We start from the raw sequence: 18206 nt of genomic DNA, 5'->3' as shown, positions 1-18206 counted from the left end.
GTGTGTGCGCGAATTTATAAATTATTTATTGTTTCGTGTCGCAAATTATTTCGCGATGTCTGTACTATGTATTTATTCTTAGCCCGAGAATTTCCAACGGGGAGAAAGTCAGCGGTCAGCGATATTTGAATTAAAACTATAATTTATACCACACTGTAGCCAAAAACATAATTTGACAAAGTGCTTTGATTCTAAATATTAAATATGTACTACTTACTAAGTATTACTTATGTAATACTTAGTTACCTTCTGGTATTGTGGAATGTTTTAGAAGCTCTGTATTGGATGGAAAATACTATCGAATGGCAATGACGATTCTCTAGGGGGAAAATAAATTACCCTACATGTCATGATAAGGATAGTAATTAATTCTCTGTTAGTTAGATATGGCCCGATGGTTATAATATGAAGATCGTGGGCTTAAACGCGGCAAACGCTTCTGAGCTTTCGTGTGCTTTATTTAATAATTAATTTAGTGATTACATCATCGGTGAAGGAAAACATCCAGAGGAAATCCGAATGTTTTGGATGCAATTCCATTATCTATTGAGGATTGCCTTATTGGAGAATCAACTGTTTTAAGCTGTTATATAAAAAAGGTTGGTGGACGAGCAAAAGGGCCACCTGAAGATAAGTGGTCATCATCGGCATATAGAAATCATTACCATTCCATCCCTAACATCGCCAATGCGCCATCGACCTTGGAAACTAAGATGTTATGTCCCATGTGCCTGTTACATTGGCTCACTCAAACCTACAAACCGAAAAAAGACAATTCCAAGTATTGTTATTGCTTGGCGGTAGAATATATCAGGAGTGACTGGGTCCCGTTGTACAAACTGGTTCCTCTACCTCTAAATAATAGTTAGTATTTACATTTGGATAAATAATATAATATGTAATATTAATGTACTACCTAGGTAGGTTCATCAATATTACATATGGTCCTCGTGTCCATATGTAATATTGATGTGTGAATGTCGTAAATATTGCCAACTGTATTCAAGTGCATTGATATTAAATAATATTCGAGTGCATGTGGCAGAAATTCGTCTCAGAAATGCAGTTTTACTTTAGATGTTTTCCTTCGCCTTTGAGCTTGATAAGAATTACAAACACATATTAAGCACGCGGTAAATTCAACGATGTTTGTACGGATTGCGGTCTTCACACTCATGTTTTTTATTAACTAACATAGTGATAATTTGATATCCGTATCGTTCATTATATAATGATATTAAAATAAGTTAGTAATTACCTAATTAGTGTTGTTATATCAATAGGTAATAACTAACTCAGATATCTATTTTTCTGAGCATATACTATGAAATAAGCAAGTTATGTTATTTAAAAGTAAAAAAATAATTATTATATTTATTTGTCTCCAAGTGTGGCACTAAATGAGTACTAAATAATCGATACTTCGTTTTGATGTCGTAGTTAGTTTTGGGAAACAGGACATTAAAGTACCGGTGCATTTATCAAATTTTTGTTCGACGTATTTGAGGATAAATTCAGTTTCGCAGTATACAGTAAGTTAAATTGGCACTTTAAGTTCTGCAAAAAATTGAGTGATTCTGCCCTATTAACCACTTTTAATTTATAAACGTTATGTTATTGTAATTTATATGTTAAATGAATTCTATTTTCTATTTATTACCTCACTAAATCCTTCCTGATGGAATTTGATATGGACCTGGAGGACATTGTCATATATGTAACGGGACAAACGATAAATTAGAAATAATAGTTAAAAAAAAAGATCTAAAAAAAAATTATATAAATATTGTGTTTAATTTTATCATACGAAACCTCTGCTAACGGAATCTTAGTAATCTTTGTCTTTAGATGCAGGGTAAAGGCAAAGTTAAGGCAGATATGATAAATGAAAGAGATGTATGTTGAGTATGTAGCGACTAAACTATTATATATATAACTATTACTGCATGATATTTTTGACACGATTTCGCGAATCATATCATATCAAGTGATCAGAGAATGATGTCATGTACATATCAATCAGCTGCAGCAGTAAGTAGCTGAATTGGTTCAAGACAATTGTTGTGCCCTTCGAAGGACAGTTCTGTCGTTTATTTGGGTTAATGTCAGCCATATTGAGAGTAATAGATGTATTGTTGATGTCACTTCTAGGAATATGATTGTTTTTCAAAGTATAATTATTTTGAGTAGTTTTATTTAATATTTATGAGTGATATTATGAATTTGAACTAGAGTTGGAAATATTATTTTAGAACGGTTTGTTTTTTTTTTAATTTGTTTTTGATTATTCTAATAAATATTATCCTAAAATTAAATATAATAAGACATGATAAATATAGAAGTTTAATTACTTATTGCATATCAGAACAAAGAATTATTTTTTGCGTTTACGAAGATCTCATCCAAACGTCATTAGACAGAATAAAGAAGTTTTTCGTTAGGTAATTTTTTAATTTAACCAGTCACTAAACATCAATATCTGGTTTGTATTGCTTAGTTCTTTAAATTTGGTTTTTTTTTTTTTTTTAATTCTAAAAACTTGGCTTTGGAACCGCCTATGAAATTCCTGATTTTTTAAGATTTATTTACAAATTGAACAGAGTACTTAAGATGAACAAAGAATGATCGCTTTGCAATACAATTCCATACATTATACAACTTTTTTAATAAACAGCGTCAACCTTTATTTGAAGGAAGGAATGATGAATGTGTGAAAATGATTACGTACACGGACACACCACACATCCACAAAATAAAGTGAGCCGATATAAACAACATTCGTAGATTTAAATTAACAAAATAGATATAAAAAACATTCTATAGATAACTTTTTTCTTCATTTAAGTAAAAAATAATACATTTTTGACTTTGAATTGACATTACACAATTGGTTTAGATCGTTATGAAGAGTAAGTACTATATAATGTCTATAGACCTAGAAGTCCACTTACCATGAAGTGTCCTTTTTTGGACATAGAAAACAGACAGAGTACTTTTTAAGATAAAAAAGCGTTTTAAACTTCTTATAGCAATAGAAGGATTTCACCTTTAGAAATAATTGTTAGCATTAAGTTGGGGGAGTCGGCCGAATGTTTTCCTTTAATTAAATTGGTTAAGTGAGACAATTGTTACGAATTGTGCCGTTAATTAAGATACTCCAATTGGTCACTAAAATGTTAAGTACTTCTTTGATATTATCTGAAATATTAAAAAAAAATGTTAATTTCAATTATTATTTAATATCTGGTGTGCTTAATCGATATAATATTCTCATAATTTGGCAAAACTCTATTGACGCAGGTCCAACGGCTTTAAGTGCTTTCCAACTCAGGGCTTCTGCTAATAATTTCTACTGACTGAAGTTTTTATTGGTACATATTGGAACCTGCTGCCGAACAAGCTAGTCACTAGACCGCCAAGTCCAGTTCTTCATATAATTAATTATTTATAAAATATGTTTTACAAAATTAGATGTTGTTTGTCATCGTTTGGTCATTATTTAAAATAAATCTTCTAAAAGATTTTACCCTATTCATATTGTTTGTTAAACTAATTTTGGTAGAAAATTTAAAGAAAAAAAAGGTTTTATATTTTTTTATATATTTTAATATGACGCGGGTTTCTTTATCTTAATTTGCATTTTATGCTAATACAGTAGCTTTATTCGCTTGAATTTATTTGGAGTCCTTTGAACTCGAAACTTGAAATTTCAAATGTAGGGAAAATATTCAACATTAGGTTGAGTTATTAAATGTAACCGAGGTATCTTTCCTGTAAAAACATTTTGTATCATGTAAACATATTCGTTAGAACAATCACAATTGACTAATAAAATTATATCATAAAAAGTTCAATTATTAAAATAGCGTATCATCTTAAGTCGGTTTTCGACATTCGACGGTGATTTTGAGAGATACGAAGTGAGTTCTTACAAAATATGTGCAGCTATGACAGTTTTATTCTACATTATTACGAGTAGGTATATACTCTGTTTTATATTATCAATAAAATATTTAAAAAAAGCGCTAAGCGCCAACATGACAGTTTTTGGGATGGGGTTTGAAGTTTTACTTATGATACGTATTTTGAATATTTTTTTTATACTATTGTTTTTAACGCTAAACTCTAAACGCTACAGCTATAATCCTTTGACATTTAACTTTTTATCATGACTATTTATACATCTTCGAAATAAAGTGGTTCTAATTATATTATTATTTATAATTTCTGTGTCATTTTTTACTGACGATTTAGCAAAGACATTTATTATTTAACAAATGACACAATAATTCTTTATTATTAAGAATATTGTCCCTAAACCTAGCATAAACTAAACTAGGTCTCTGCGTTGTTTTGTATAGGAGTGTATATATGTCTACTTTAGAAAATAGTGGTAATCATAAATCATACAGTCAAATGCAATATTTAACGAAGTCTTGCAACTAACAATAAATACAAATCTGTCACAAAGGACATTTCTCTCAATATTCTGGTCAAATGTTATGCGAATATATACAGAGTAAAATAAGTCAGAGAACTTTATTTATGGTGTATAAACTATATGGTGTATAATATTTTCTTATATTTCCGTGGTTTATTTAGTAAGACATTAAAAGTCGTACTAAAAAGTAATAGTAGGTACGCTTGTAGTTTTGGTATTTGGTGGTTAATATTTAGTTGGGAAAGGTTCGCGCAACACTTTACTATCTCTAAAATATACACATATCATATTAAAATCTAAAACTCACCGGACCTATAACCTGTTCCAATGGAAGTTGGAAAAAAGATAAAAAAAAACCTTAGATTTACGTATTTCGTGCAATTTGCTGATAGTTCAGTTATATTGTGCACTATTAAAAGTTTATGACTAATATATCTTTATTTATAATACAACTCTATTACACTTAACTATGATAACTAATTATCATAATTAAGTGTAATAGAGTATATATCTCTCTTATGGTTGGAATATATATGGATTAACATTAACTTAACGCAGCGAAATAACGCAAAAAAACGAAAGTTATGAAGACATTCATATTTTTTTATATATTCTTTAAAATAAGTAAAAAATTGCCGATGGGCTACTTGGAATGGTAAGTGGTCACAATAGCCCATAGACAGTGGCATTGTAAGAAATATCACATACGTCGTAAATGCGCCATCAACTTTTGGAAAAAAGACGTAACCCTTAAAAAAATAAAACTTTCATTCACCACTCACCCTTCAGACCAGAACATAACTGTAATATGCTTTGATATGTATGGCAGTTGAATATGTGACATGTGAGTGGTACTAACACCCAGGCACACATAGCCTTTGTGTCCATAAAGCCATAATTTACTTTATGCATAACATAATTGTGATTGTTTCGTTCAAAACGTTTGCTCTATATATATATTAGTCTGTATTTGTACCTAATAGGCAGGCGCGTGCGATTGTTGACCCCTGCATTTAAAAGTGTCGTTTGTCTAAGAATTGGTGTGCCACTGATCGCGATTGCTATGCCTCTATGATATGATATATATTAGTTTGCGGCCTACATATCGATATCAGGGGTAGCCAACAGTTTTAATGTCCAAAATTAATATTCACATTTATTTTTAAAGAACAGTTTAATTTTACTATATATAATTTCGTAAACTGTTTCATTTTTAGCTTAATTCGGTTATGAATAATTATTAGAAAATTTTGTGATGGAAACGAAACTCACATCCAATAAAGTGTCACAAATGGACCTTAAAATTTAGTTACGAGATCAAAAGTTGTTTGTTACTGTTAAACCGATTATCATAAAAGTTGCCACATATGTCTATCTGTACAAGGAGAAGAGTTTTCTTAAAACAAGTAATGTAACCTCTTAATATCGCACCGCTGCATCAACGTGGGTTGGTGAATACTCGTAGCAGATTCTCTTCAATCAAGTCCAGGTTTCCTCATGATGTTTTCCTTCACCGCTGAGCACGTTAGGTAAAATCGTATAATTGAGATTTTTTTTTTATTTTGAACATAATGTATTATTTTGTAAACTAATATAACTAAAAGCTTATTAAACTACAAATTAATAACCTATTCACAGTCCGCAAGGATGTAAAATATTTACAGTTATGTATAACACTACTCTTGCTATAGCATATATGCTTTTTTACGACTTATATCTGAAAATGTACGCAGACTTGACGAGTAAATAAAGTATTTTAAAAGACTACCCTAAGTTTACGTTGAAAATCATAAAGAAATACTGTAATTTTTTTTTAAATACCTACATTTATTTTTGCCTTATTGTATTAATTTTATTGTGATATTGCAAATCTTGTTGAGGTCACGGGTTCTTATCACAGGTCGAGCCAATATCAGTCATTGGGCATTTCTATTAAGAAATTCTGAATCTCTGAATTCAGACATGTCAGATTTTCTTTTCATTGCGGTAATAAAGATACAGTACGAGTATAATGTTCATATCATTTAATTTTTTTTTAAACAAATAATATGATAATATTAATTTAAAAAAAATGGATTTTAAAGCTATTTCTTATACTTAATATAATATATTATAGTTTAATTAAATGTATTTAATAGCAAGAAAGGTTTTGTAACCCTGTGGCCCTAGAATTCGGTGCGTACGCAGGCTGCGTGCGCGCATATTTATTGCTATCTCGGCGACGGGACGCGCAATCGTTGCGGCGCGGGCGGGCCGCGCTACCCCTATCTACGTCACGAAGGTAGTGCTAATTTTTATTATGAGCTTTTTTTGTGTTATTACTATTTATCTATTCTAGTTTTCGAGTATAAAGTTAATAAAAGTTTCTTTTTTCTTTAATGAAGTAATCTATTTGTTATAAGTTAAGTAAAGTCTTAAACTCTATCAGTCGTGAATACACACAACAGATGTTGTGAGTTATAATATTATATTTATATATGAACAATTTTATAATTTATGTTCTAAATCAGTTTTTTTTTTAAATTAAATTAAAATTAAACAACAATACGCAATAAATCGTTATAATACGTGCTTGAATTTGCTCATAAAACTGTGCAGAGTTTGTGCGTAAAAATATTTTACTAACATACTATTTAAATTTTCGGATTGTCTGTCTTGTAAGTTATAAAAAGAAAAAAAATATAATTTCACTAAAAAGTCACGTCAAAGTCTTCAGAGAGTTAAAAATATACTTTGCTGTTCTAAAATCGTTCGTTAATCTGGTCTTAAACTCTCTTCGGTCGTGACAGATTTCCATGCACCTGTTTGAGAGACTTGTTGGAGATACTTGTGCACTTTAACATTATTTTGCATCATTACTAAATACAAAATTATGTTTAATTTTAATTCGTAAATTTTTTCTCTATAACTAAAGAAGAGGTACTAATTATAATAATTATCTTCGTGTGAAACTTTCAGACGTTAGTTTTGTGTAAGGAGAATTTCATGTCAATTTTTAAATTCAGAATATATTTTATTCAAGCAATTGTTAGAAGATTATTTTGTATTATTTATTCCCTTGAAATTTTGTATATTAAGCCACAATGGCCACCCGTGCGATATTCGAATATAATTACTTATAAAAAAAAATGGCATTGCCACGCGTACCACTTTTGGTATTGCTCTATAAAAATAATATCATTATCAACCACTACAAAGCGTATCACTAACCATTCATAATAGATATCAATTCAACACCGATACATTTCAACCGTTAAATCAATTCAAAGGTTAACTGCCCAAATCTCAATACAAAGTAGATGAGAATTCCTTTGAGACAATTGGCCTATCTGTTGCTAAAATTAATTACTAAGGCGCCAATTGATTCTGTCAAGTTTATTCAGACAGATGTTTGAGTTGAATTTAAAAAGGTTAGTGGGACGCGTTTATAGAATGAGATACGTTTAGGACATTAGTGTTACATTTAATTGAGTGATATAATTTCTCTCCTAGATGTTCTAATTTTGTTAGTTATAATTCTTACTATTATGGTCATACTAAAATGGTCCAACAGCTGCATTATGAGTATCTAGCCGACGATCTGTATAGAGTCTTAAACAATTTAAATGTGTTTAAATTGTTTAAGACGCTATTGAGTGTTACTGCAGAGGAATAGGCTTCACTTCCGTGCCTCGGAGAGAAAAAGATACGATGTTTCTCAAATTAATAAAATACTAATTGTTGTCCGCGACTTCGCTTGCGTTTTAGGTATTCAAGTTTGCTTCATACCATAAATTTCAGCCAGACATACAGACAGATAGACGGACAGAATTACTTTCGCATATATAATATTTGTATAGATAAACAAAATCCATATGAACCTTAACAACGCGTTTGATTATATTGAATAAATTTGGTTTTTTTAACTAGTGTTTTGGTAATTTTTAATAACCATAACAATTAATATTTAATTTATAATAAGTACAACATATTACTATAAATCTATTATATGTTATTGAATTATATTTCTAGGCAGCATGTGGCAGGCGAAACTCGCTTGTCTGGCACTGCTGGTGCTGCCAGCTGTTGCCAAGGATCTAGCAGACAACAAAGAAGAGGAACTTCCTCAAGCTCAAGAATCAGATCTCATAAACTACGATGATTATAATCCATTTGGAGAAGATGAAAATGGTATGATACTGGTTAATTTAATTTAAATAATAATATAATCTTCAAGAAATAATAGACAAAATATAGATTGTACATATAAATTTTATATCAGTAATCAGGTAAGTCAAATTTCAGTCCATGAATATATTAAAAATAGTTAATGTATAAATCTTAATCACGTGAAATGGTGGCAAGCATGCTAGCAGTATTCCCCGTTGAATCGCAAAATAGCATATTACATATTAATCCAATGCAGGTTAGTATGAGAGATTACCATAATAACAACCCCTGTGTGAAACTTTTAGACGTTAGTTTTGTGTAAGTAGTCCATGACAATTTTAAATATTTTTATACATATATGTATTATATTTCCGATTCTATTTTAATTACGTCAATCTACAGATAAACTTTATATATTATTTGCAGCTATAATTGCTGAACGGGACTTCAGAGGGTCAACGACTGGTATGTAATTTTAATTGCCTATATTTCTACTGTTTTACTTTGTTTTTTTTTTCGTCTGTAACTTCATTACTCGTAATATCAATGCTCCATATCTTGGCGAGAGCTGTTGGTACTCTATTACTTAATGTTGAACTCCAGTTTCTGAAGTTCTTGTCATAGTCTAAATACAATGCGCTCATTGGTCGCCTATTGCGTCATCCCTTGCTATTGACCAATTACAAGTCAGATTAAAATTTGTTAATTTGCTTAGCGTTTTAAAATGTTGCTTTTTTGCATTTCTTTTTTAGCCAAACGAACTTAAGTTATCTACGAATTAAAATATAACTTTATTTTAGCTACTCCTGGTTACCGACGACCATTGCCACAAGTAAATAGAGGTAAGAAATACAGCAACTTTTTTTTCAATATTTTGTTTTATTTGTATTTTTAAGTAAAAAAAAAACAGTAATTATATGTATTAATTTAAGAGCAGTATTCATTATGGGTATATATTTCAACAAATCTTTCCCTTGTAGCGCCAGTAAGCCGATGCTTCGATATGGGACGGTCATTCACAGACGGTGAAACTTGGAAGAGAGACAATTGCACTCTTTGCCAGTGTTATAGCAACCGCGTTAATTGTTCTGTTCTACCATCCTGTCTATCAAGTAAGATTTTAAAAATAAAGTATTCGAAAGTTATTCTTAACGTGAAGATAATTTAGTACAATTTAAAAAAAAAATGAGCAATTCAAAAGAAAGCGTTATAGAATTACTAACGCATTCAACCTCATTTATAAATTTTGAACTTCAGTAGGTGCTTAATTTAAACACTAATCTGTCTTTTTCTAAAATCATTGATTTGATATTCAAAAGAAGAACACACAACACTATTTAATTAATCATTTCTTAAATACCTTTTGAAGCTAAAATCGATTTCGAATCGATAATCGATTAATATTACATTTGCAGCATTATAAGTCATATTCATTTCAGCACCAACTACAAATCGTCCTCTTCCACCACCACCGCCAGCCGTTGCCGCTCAACCAACGGTTCCAGTTAGAGGTTTTTCAGGTGAACCGGGTGTTGATGGCCCGCCCGGCCCGCCAGGTGTACCCGGAGTGAATGGTGTACCTGGTAGCCCTGGAATACCAGGACCTGTTGGACCTATGCCTGATGTAAGTTTTAATACATTATTTCCTTTATATTAAGGAATTCTAGTTAGATTTGTTATAGCATCTTCTTAGAAAAACATTTAAAATCGTATGTTGAAAAAGGAATGTTTCGGAATACTAATATAAACCGTGATTTGATTATTTGATCAACATGGTTCCTTTTAATTGAGAGTATATTTGATAAACAATAAGTGCTAACCGTCATTATCTAAGATCTATTTAGAAGATAGAAGATACATTTAAAATCGTATGTTGAAAAAGGAATGTTTCGGAATACTAATATAAACCGTGATTTGATTATTTGATCAACATGGTTCCTTTTAATTGAGAGTATATTTGATAAACAATAAGTGCTAACCGTCATTATCTAAGATCTATTTAGAAGATAGAAGATACATTTAAAATCGTATGTTGAAAAAGGAATGTTTCGGAATACTAATATAAACCGTGATTTGATTATTTGATCAACATGGTTCCTTTTAATTGAGAGTATATTTGATAAACAATAAGTGCTAACCGTCATTATCTAAGATCTAAGAACACAAGAACACAAGAAGAACACAAGAACAAAATTAGTGTTTTTTACATATGGTAGACGTCATTTTCTTTTTGTTTTATTTGAATATGGCATCGAATTTTGAATGTAGACTACACCGATAGAGAAAAACATTTAAACTTAAAGATTTTCAGTAAAATATAAATAATGTAAGAAAACGATGTAAGAAGTAAAAGCTTGTTGTTGTTTTTTTAAATAAATAAGTGGAAAAAAATGAATGAATCATTGAAATGTTTTAGGTGAATGCATACCTAGCCCAGTTAGCAGCTGCTGCTGGCGGAGATAAGGGCCCCGCGTTCGACCCGTACCATTACATGCAGGCTTCTGTAGGTTCTCCGGGAATTAGAGGAATACCAGGTAGGATAATAGAAGTTTTATTGAATATTAGCAATAATAATTGTTTTCTGCACTTCCCGAATGCACTGCATGTTTATTTATAAGTTTTATTAAGCTTAACATTTGTAATTTTCATTTATTGTTAGTTGAGATACAAAGCAAAAACATTAATTATAACATTTATTTAGGTCCACAAGGCCCACCTGGACCTCAAGGTTTTCAAGGCCCAAGAGGGGAACCTGGTGAACCTGGGCTTGCGGGACAACTGGGGCCACCTGGAGAAAGAGGACCGCAGGGCTTACCAGGAAAAGATGTAAATGAAAACTATTGTTTTTTGCATACCACTACTACTTTGAATTATAAAAAGTACAATAAAAAACTCATTATTCTTTTCTAAAGGGCACTCCTGGTGAAGATGGGGAACCTGGTCCAGTAGGAGTGGCCGGACAGCCGGGTCCACGTGGTATTCCGGGAGTACCAGGACTTCAAGGATTAAAGGGTCATCGTGGTTTCGATGGAAAAGATGGCGCAAAGGGCGAACAAGGGCTACCCGGAGAAAAGGGCCCAACTGGTTTACCTGGACAAATGGGGCCAGCGGGACTTATCGTAAGTTTTATTGTGTAATAAAAAATAGTTTTTGATTTATACAATAATATTAGCAATATAATTATTTAAAATTATAAAATGATTGTCTTCCGACCTACTGTTATGTATTATAAGTGGTAGGCCATTAGGTTGAAACAGGATGGAAGAATGAATGGAATACAAAAAGGGTGGGATGAATGAAATTAGAAAGGTAATAGGGCAATACCTAACAAAGATGTACATATGATGGAAAAAGTAAAAGGAATTTGACTAAAGTTGTAGAGACCGAGAAAATGTACGGGATATCGGGTCAAAAAACTCTATTATTATTTATATATATTATGGTATTTTTATTTATATGAATCTCATAATATTACGTGTTTTGTTGTGTTCTATTATTTATTAGATGCTTTTGTGACGTAATATTTATCTCCGCTAAAATAACTGTTCGTTTATTATACAGGGTCCCGTAGGGCCGAGGGGTGAAAGAGGTCGAGAGGGGCCTCCTGGTACTCCAGGCATGCGCGGAGTTGATGGAGCGCCTGGACCACCAGGTCTTATGGTACTGATATTTTTATTAACTATATTATTTAGACATCATTATTTGAAAAAGAGAGCTACAGACCAAAATATTATGATTCTTTGAATAAACAGTTATATAATTGTTATATTTTTTTTAAAAGGGTAATGTTGGAAAAACTGGTTCTCCTGGGTTTCCTGGGTCACCTGGATTGAAAGGCGAACAAGGACTTAATGGACCTAAAGGCAGTCAAGGTATGCAAGGCCCACGTGGTGAACCCGGACGCCCTGGACAGCCCGGAGAAGTAGGTCCAACAGGACTAGCGGGACGAGACGGAATACCCGGTGAGAAAGGAATTCAAGGTCAAGCTGGTGCAGCAGGACCTCAAGGTTTTCCAGGACCAAGGGGTACTCCTGGAGTCGCTGGCGATCCTGGAATACCAGGTGCTAAAGGCATGCCGGTAATAATATTTTTGTTATATATTATTTATGGTAGTAGATATTTTGTATTAAATCATTTAAAACTAAATTATAATTGTTTTTATCTAACGTCACTTTAAAAAAAATATTATTTATAGGGGCAACCAGGGGAAAGGGGAACAAAAGGTGACTCAGGTATAAGAGGAGAAACTGGATCTCCGGGGCCAAGGGGCTTACCGGGAAGTATTGGACCAGAAGGAAAAAGAGGAAAACGGGGTTTACGTGGACCAGCCGGAAATGTAGGTCCTCAAGGTGAAAGAGGCTTACAAGGGCTAAGAGGACTACCTGGTATCGACGGTCCTTCGGGTTTGAAAGGTCAAGCAGGTGATAGAGGCAGCGTTGGTCTTCCGGGACCTAAAGGTAGTACTGGTGATGCTGGAAGACCAGGTCCTCAGGGACTCCCTGGAGCAAGAGGAATAATGGGTAGACCAGGAATAACTGGAAAGTCGGGTCCTCCTGGAGAAAGAGGTATACCTGGTGCCGATGGAAGACCTGGCGAGCAAGGATTACAGGGCTTACAAGGACCACCTGGCTTAATAGGTAGCCCGGGAGAAAGAGGATTGCAGGCAAGAATATACTGTGTTTATCACTATTAACATTTTTGGCTGATAATTTTCATTAAATAATCGATATATTTTTTGAAGCATGTAATGAAAGTATAAAATATATATACATATATTGGTAGGTAATAAAATATTATTTCAACTTAAAGAAAAACTCCTGTCACGCCATTCTGAAACACTAGGTAAACTATTACAGATATAATTTTAGTAACGTTAGGTATTTATTATATAACCTGTTAAAGTATATTATTACTTCATAAATAATTATTTTAGGGAGAGCCAGGTAAAGATGGTGAAATCGGACAGCCCGGGTCTATAGGACCTAAAGGAGACGCAGGGCGAGATGGTAGCCCTGGCGTTCAAGGTCCACAAGGCCCTGTAGGTACTACAGGTGAACGAGGTCCTACAGGGCCACCTGGACCCACTGGTTTTCCTGTAAGTACATGCACTATTTTCTATATACTGTATGTATGAAAATATTTCTGAAATATAAATAATAAAAATAATTAATGTTTGTAATATAATAACTGCTTCATTTTGCTGTAGGGTATGCCGGGATCTGCTGGTTTACCAGGATCTGCTGGAAAAGATGGTGAACCAGGAGTGTCTGGTCCTGCTGGACCTCCCGGACCTATCGGACCACGTGGTGAAAGAGGCTTTTCAGGGGAAAGAGGTATCCCAGGTCAACCTGGTGCGTCTGGTGAAAAAGGAGAAACTGGAGCTCAAGGGCTTGATGGACTACCGGCACGTATTACAAATATAAGGCTATTATATTTTATTATAATACGTATAATTGAGGTATAATACTAATTATTCATTATATTACTTTAGGGCCCTGAAGGACCAAGAGGGAGTAAAGGTCATCCAGGTCCGATTGGTGCGATGGGAATGCCTGGACCACGTGGTTTAACTGGTTTCGCTGGTGAGAAGGGAGATAGAGGATCAGCTGGTCCACAAGGCCCTGAGGGACCGCAAGGTAAGATTTGATAATTTTTTATCCCTTTAATCTCTTCTTATTATGAATATTTAATTTTTAGACATAATGTTTAATAATTATTAATTAAACATTTCTTTTACGTTCGTACATTTATAATTCATGATTTATTTTTTCTTACTACATTTAAACAAGAAAGTTTATTAAATTGACCTAATTTGCAGGTCGCCAGGGTGAACAAGGACCGCAGGGCCCTGTTGGACCAACCGGACCACCAGGAGAACCAGCCGAGAGAGGAGAGCCCGGAACTCCAGGTGTACCAGGAGAACCAGGTGCACCCGGTTCAACGGGAGATCGTGGTCAGCCCGGAATACAAGGGAATCCTGGTTTATCTGGACCACCGGGTCTAACCGGCATGCCAGGATTAAAGGGTGATCGGGGCTATGCAGGTGCTAAAGGTCAGCAAGGAGCTACCGGAAATCCAGGTAAAATTGACTTTTATAGATTAATTTATTTAATCACATAAGATACGAAAAACAATAAAATATTTAATTCTTAATTGTAAAGGATTATCTGGAGAACCTGGTCAAAGAGGGTTACCTGGCCAAGTAGGAGCCAAAGGAACACGAGGTGACCAGGGTGCTAAGGGAGATATAGGACATACTGGATTGCAAGGAAGACCAGGAGAACTAGGTCCACCAGTGAGTGTCAACGTAGATTTTAATTTGATACAGACTATTAAAAAATATGTATAATTATAATGATCCAATTCATAATTAATTTGTATACACATCTTTACACTTTTAATTTATAGGGTCCACAAGGTAGCCCAGGAGCAACGGGTTCACCCGGTATTCCAGGTGCTAAAGGGTCAACTGGTGATACTGGACGATCGGGTCCTCCGGGACTTCAAGGGATAACTGGACCACAGGGACCTGAAGGATTAAAGGGTGAAAGAGGCAGTGAAGGAGAGGTTGGGCCGCAGGGACCGCCTGGCTCTCCGGGTTCACCTGGAGAACGGGGTCCAAGTGGCTTACAAGGAATGGTTGGACCTCCTGGACCTCATGGACTAAGGGGCATACAGGTAATAAATAATTTTATTATAATATAATAATTAAATTATTATGACGATGATTAGTTCTTTAAGAATTATGTTTAATTACCAAAAGGAATTTAAATACTAAGAATACGTTTCATTTTTTTCTTTTACTACTCAATATGTTTTTTAAAATATAATAATTAACAAAAAGTTTTATGTCTTAATTTTATTCATAGGGTGAAAGTGGTATGCCAGGGAAACCTGGTGCTGATGGAGCACCGGGTCCTATTGGAGCAACTGGACTTCAAGGACCTTCAGGACCTATGGGAGAGCCAGGGCCAGAAGGCCGCCCAGGAAAACTTGGTCAGCCTGGTATACCAGGACGACCAGGAGACAAGGGACCGATTGGACAACCAGGACAATCAGGACCACCTGGTCCACCGGGATTACAGGTTGATTGAATATGACGATTAAGAAAATTAAAAAATATACGTAATAAAAATATGTATATTTGTATGGTGTAATTGTTTTACTAAGGGCTCACCTGGTTCTTCTGGTCCACCTGGACCAACTGGAGAAAGAGGACCAAGAGGCGAATCTGGACCACCCGGTGTCGATGGCCCCCAGGGTCCTGCTGGGAAACAAGGGCAACCTGGCGCGGATGGTTTAAAGGGTGAACGTGGTGAAGCTGGAGTTGACGGAGCTAAGGGTCATGCAGGTATACCTGGCCTACCAGGTATGGTAGGTGCTCCTGGGCGAGCTGGTGACAGGGGTCTTCCAGGATCAATTGGACCACCTGGAAAAGATGGAGAATCGGGACCAAGAGGTAAAAACATTACTATTATATATGACTTTATATTATTAATCAAATTTCTATTATTAAAATAATCTAATCTAATAAAAAAACATTATATATTTGTATAAAAAAATTCTTAAATCCTAACACTAACATTTTTAGGACAAAGATATGATAATGTATATTAAAAAAAGAACTAGTCTATATTTTCGCTATATAATGAACATTATAATTTAAAATTCCAAAAGTAATATCGGGTAGATAATATTCAAATTAAAATAATAGGTCCACCTGGTCGTGACGGAAATCCTGGACCACTTGGTCCAAGTGGTCCACCTGGTGGTCGTGGATCTCCAGGGGAACCTGGACGTCATGGCACCCCAGGACCAGCTGGTCCACCTGGCCCACCTGGTCCACCGGGAGAAGGTTTAGCTTACGATGCCGCTGCTATCGCTGCTATGTTACAACAAGGTACATATGACTCAATAAGCTTAACAATCTATTTAGCTAAGATCAACAATTTGTATGATTTGACAGCAGTATTTAAATGAAGTCATAAAATAGACCCTTTAAATATTATTTGATAGGTCTATTGTTGTTGCTGAAAACGCTAAAAAGATTTTAATTTATAAATACTAAAAAACATATCGTTTTAAAGGATCAATCAAAGGACCAGACCCATTAGGTGACGATCCCAACAGTATGCCACCACGTTTCTTCAAAGATGACATGAGCCCAGAAGAAAGAAAGAAAATTGTAATGAAAGCATACGAAAGACTAAAAGTATCTCTTGATAAATTTTTAAAACCCGATGGTTCGAAGGAAGCTCCAGCAAAAACATGTGGTGATATTAAATATCACCACCCTGAATTCACGAGTGGTATGTCCATGTTTATAATATTGTTTGTAACTAAATCGAATTTGAATCTTATGGAAATCAATATAAATGACCCAGTTCGTTCAGTCAGTTCCATATACAGAAGTGCAATAAGTTCTTCTTTAATGATACCAAAGATTGTTGTATTAAGTAGATACTGCCTATGATTTTTTAATGATAAACGTCCAATATTTCAGGTCAGTATTGGATTGATCCCAACGGTGGAGACTACAACGATGCTATATTGGTACATTGTGATATGGCAACTAGTGCAAGCTGCGTGTTCCCTAAGCCAATTATGTCAGAAGATCTCACGCATACAGGCAGAAATGAAGCATGGCTTAGCGAAATCGATAATGGATTTACGGTAACATTATACCACATCAAAAACTGAACTAAAACAATACTAGTTACTCTTAATTGTAATATTATTCTACAATTATTTGCTGATTACTTAAACGGGTACCTTAAAAAAGTATTAAAATTTAATTAAAGTGAAGGTTAAACTAGTTGTCATAAACTACTACCCGAAATTATTATACTTTATATATTTATTCTACCAATATTGTTAAAATTATCCTATTTTTCAAATATAATTGGACAGAGATGACAGCATACTAAAGTTGAGTTTCCCAAAAAGTTCTTATAGAAGTTGTTGTGCTATTTCCCATAAATTAATTTTACAATTGTGATAATTTTTAAAGGATTGAGATATGTTGGGAAAACTTTGGTTTCTATGGCCAATAAATCTTTAATTAAATATGCACGACATTACAGATTTCTTACAAAGCCGATAACAGTCAGCTCACATACCTCCAGCTCTTATCTATGAGAGCAGTTCAGAATGTGACGCTACACTGCCGCAATACCGTCGGATATTATGATCCAGCGACCAGAAATTATAAACACGGGTTGAAATTACTTGCGTTTAACGATGCGGAGATTCTACCAAAAGCTAACAACAGGCTTAGATATAAGGCTTTATTGGATGAATGTCAGGTAAGCGAAACATCACTGATAAATTTCGATCAGTGTCAGCTATTTGTATGAAATCTATAAAATGGAATCTGTTGCAGCATAAGAAACAAGAATGGGCGAAGACGATATTGCAATACGAAACGGATAAGCCCGGGCGTCTGCCGCTGCTGGACGTCGCCGTGCGTGACGTCGGCAGACACGACCAAATGTTCAGGATCGAAATGGGCCTTGCCTGTTTTAGTTAAAAGGAAATTTCTATCGACAATGGTTATAATATAGATTTTATAGGAATTTAGTAAAATTTTTTGTCACTATTCTTTTTAAATATTTTT

At 34.0% G+C, this 18206-nt stretch overlaps 1 protein-coding gene across 1 annotated transcript; it reads left to right on the top strand.

Annotated features, from left to right (window-relative positions):
* The first annotated feature begins 6699 nt into the window (after nucleotides 1-6699).
* LOC125067354 (fibril-forming collagen alpha chain-like) lies at nucleotides 6700-18182 on the top strand. The gene is made up of 25 exons (XM_047675901.1): nucleotides 6700-6722; nucleotides 8453-8611; nucleotides 9017-9055; nucleotides 9391-9432; nucleotides 9571-9702; nucleotides 10030-10214; nucleotides 11007-11124; nucleotides 11292-11416; nucleotides 11503-11709; nucleotides 12152-12250; nucleotides 12372-12668; nucleotides 12786-13253; nucleotides 13524-13685; nucleotides 13797-13994; nucleotides 14082-14226; nucleotides 14409-14669; nucleotides 14752-14885; nucleotides 14999-15268; nucleotides 15460-15675; nucleotides 15761-16049; nucleotides 16305-16490; nucleotides 16678-16899; nucleotides 17094-17263; nucleotides 17674-17895; nucleotides 17973-18182. The coding sequence occupies exons 2-25, from the start codon at nucleotides 8458-8460 to the stop codon at nucleotides 18117-18119; spliced, it is 4488 nt and encodes a 1495-aa protein (XP_047531857.1). The 5' UTR covers nucleotides 6700-6722; nucleotides 8453-8457; the 3' UTR covers nucleotides 18120-18182.
* Nucleotides 18183-18206: the final 24 nt, after the last annotated feature.

This window comes from Vanessa atalanta, chromosome 11, assembly GCF_905147765.1.
Source record: "Vanessa atalanta chromosome 11, ilVanAtal1.2, whole genome shotgun sequence".
NCBI classification, from domain to species: Eukaryota; Metazoa; Arthropoda; class Insecta; order Lepidoptera; family Nymphalidae; genus Vanessa; species Vanessa atalanta.
This window is presented reverse-complemented; position numbering and strand designations above follow the sequence as displayed.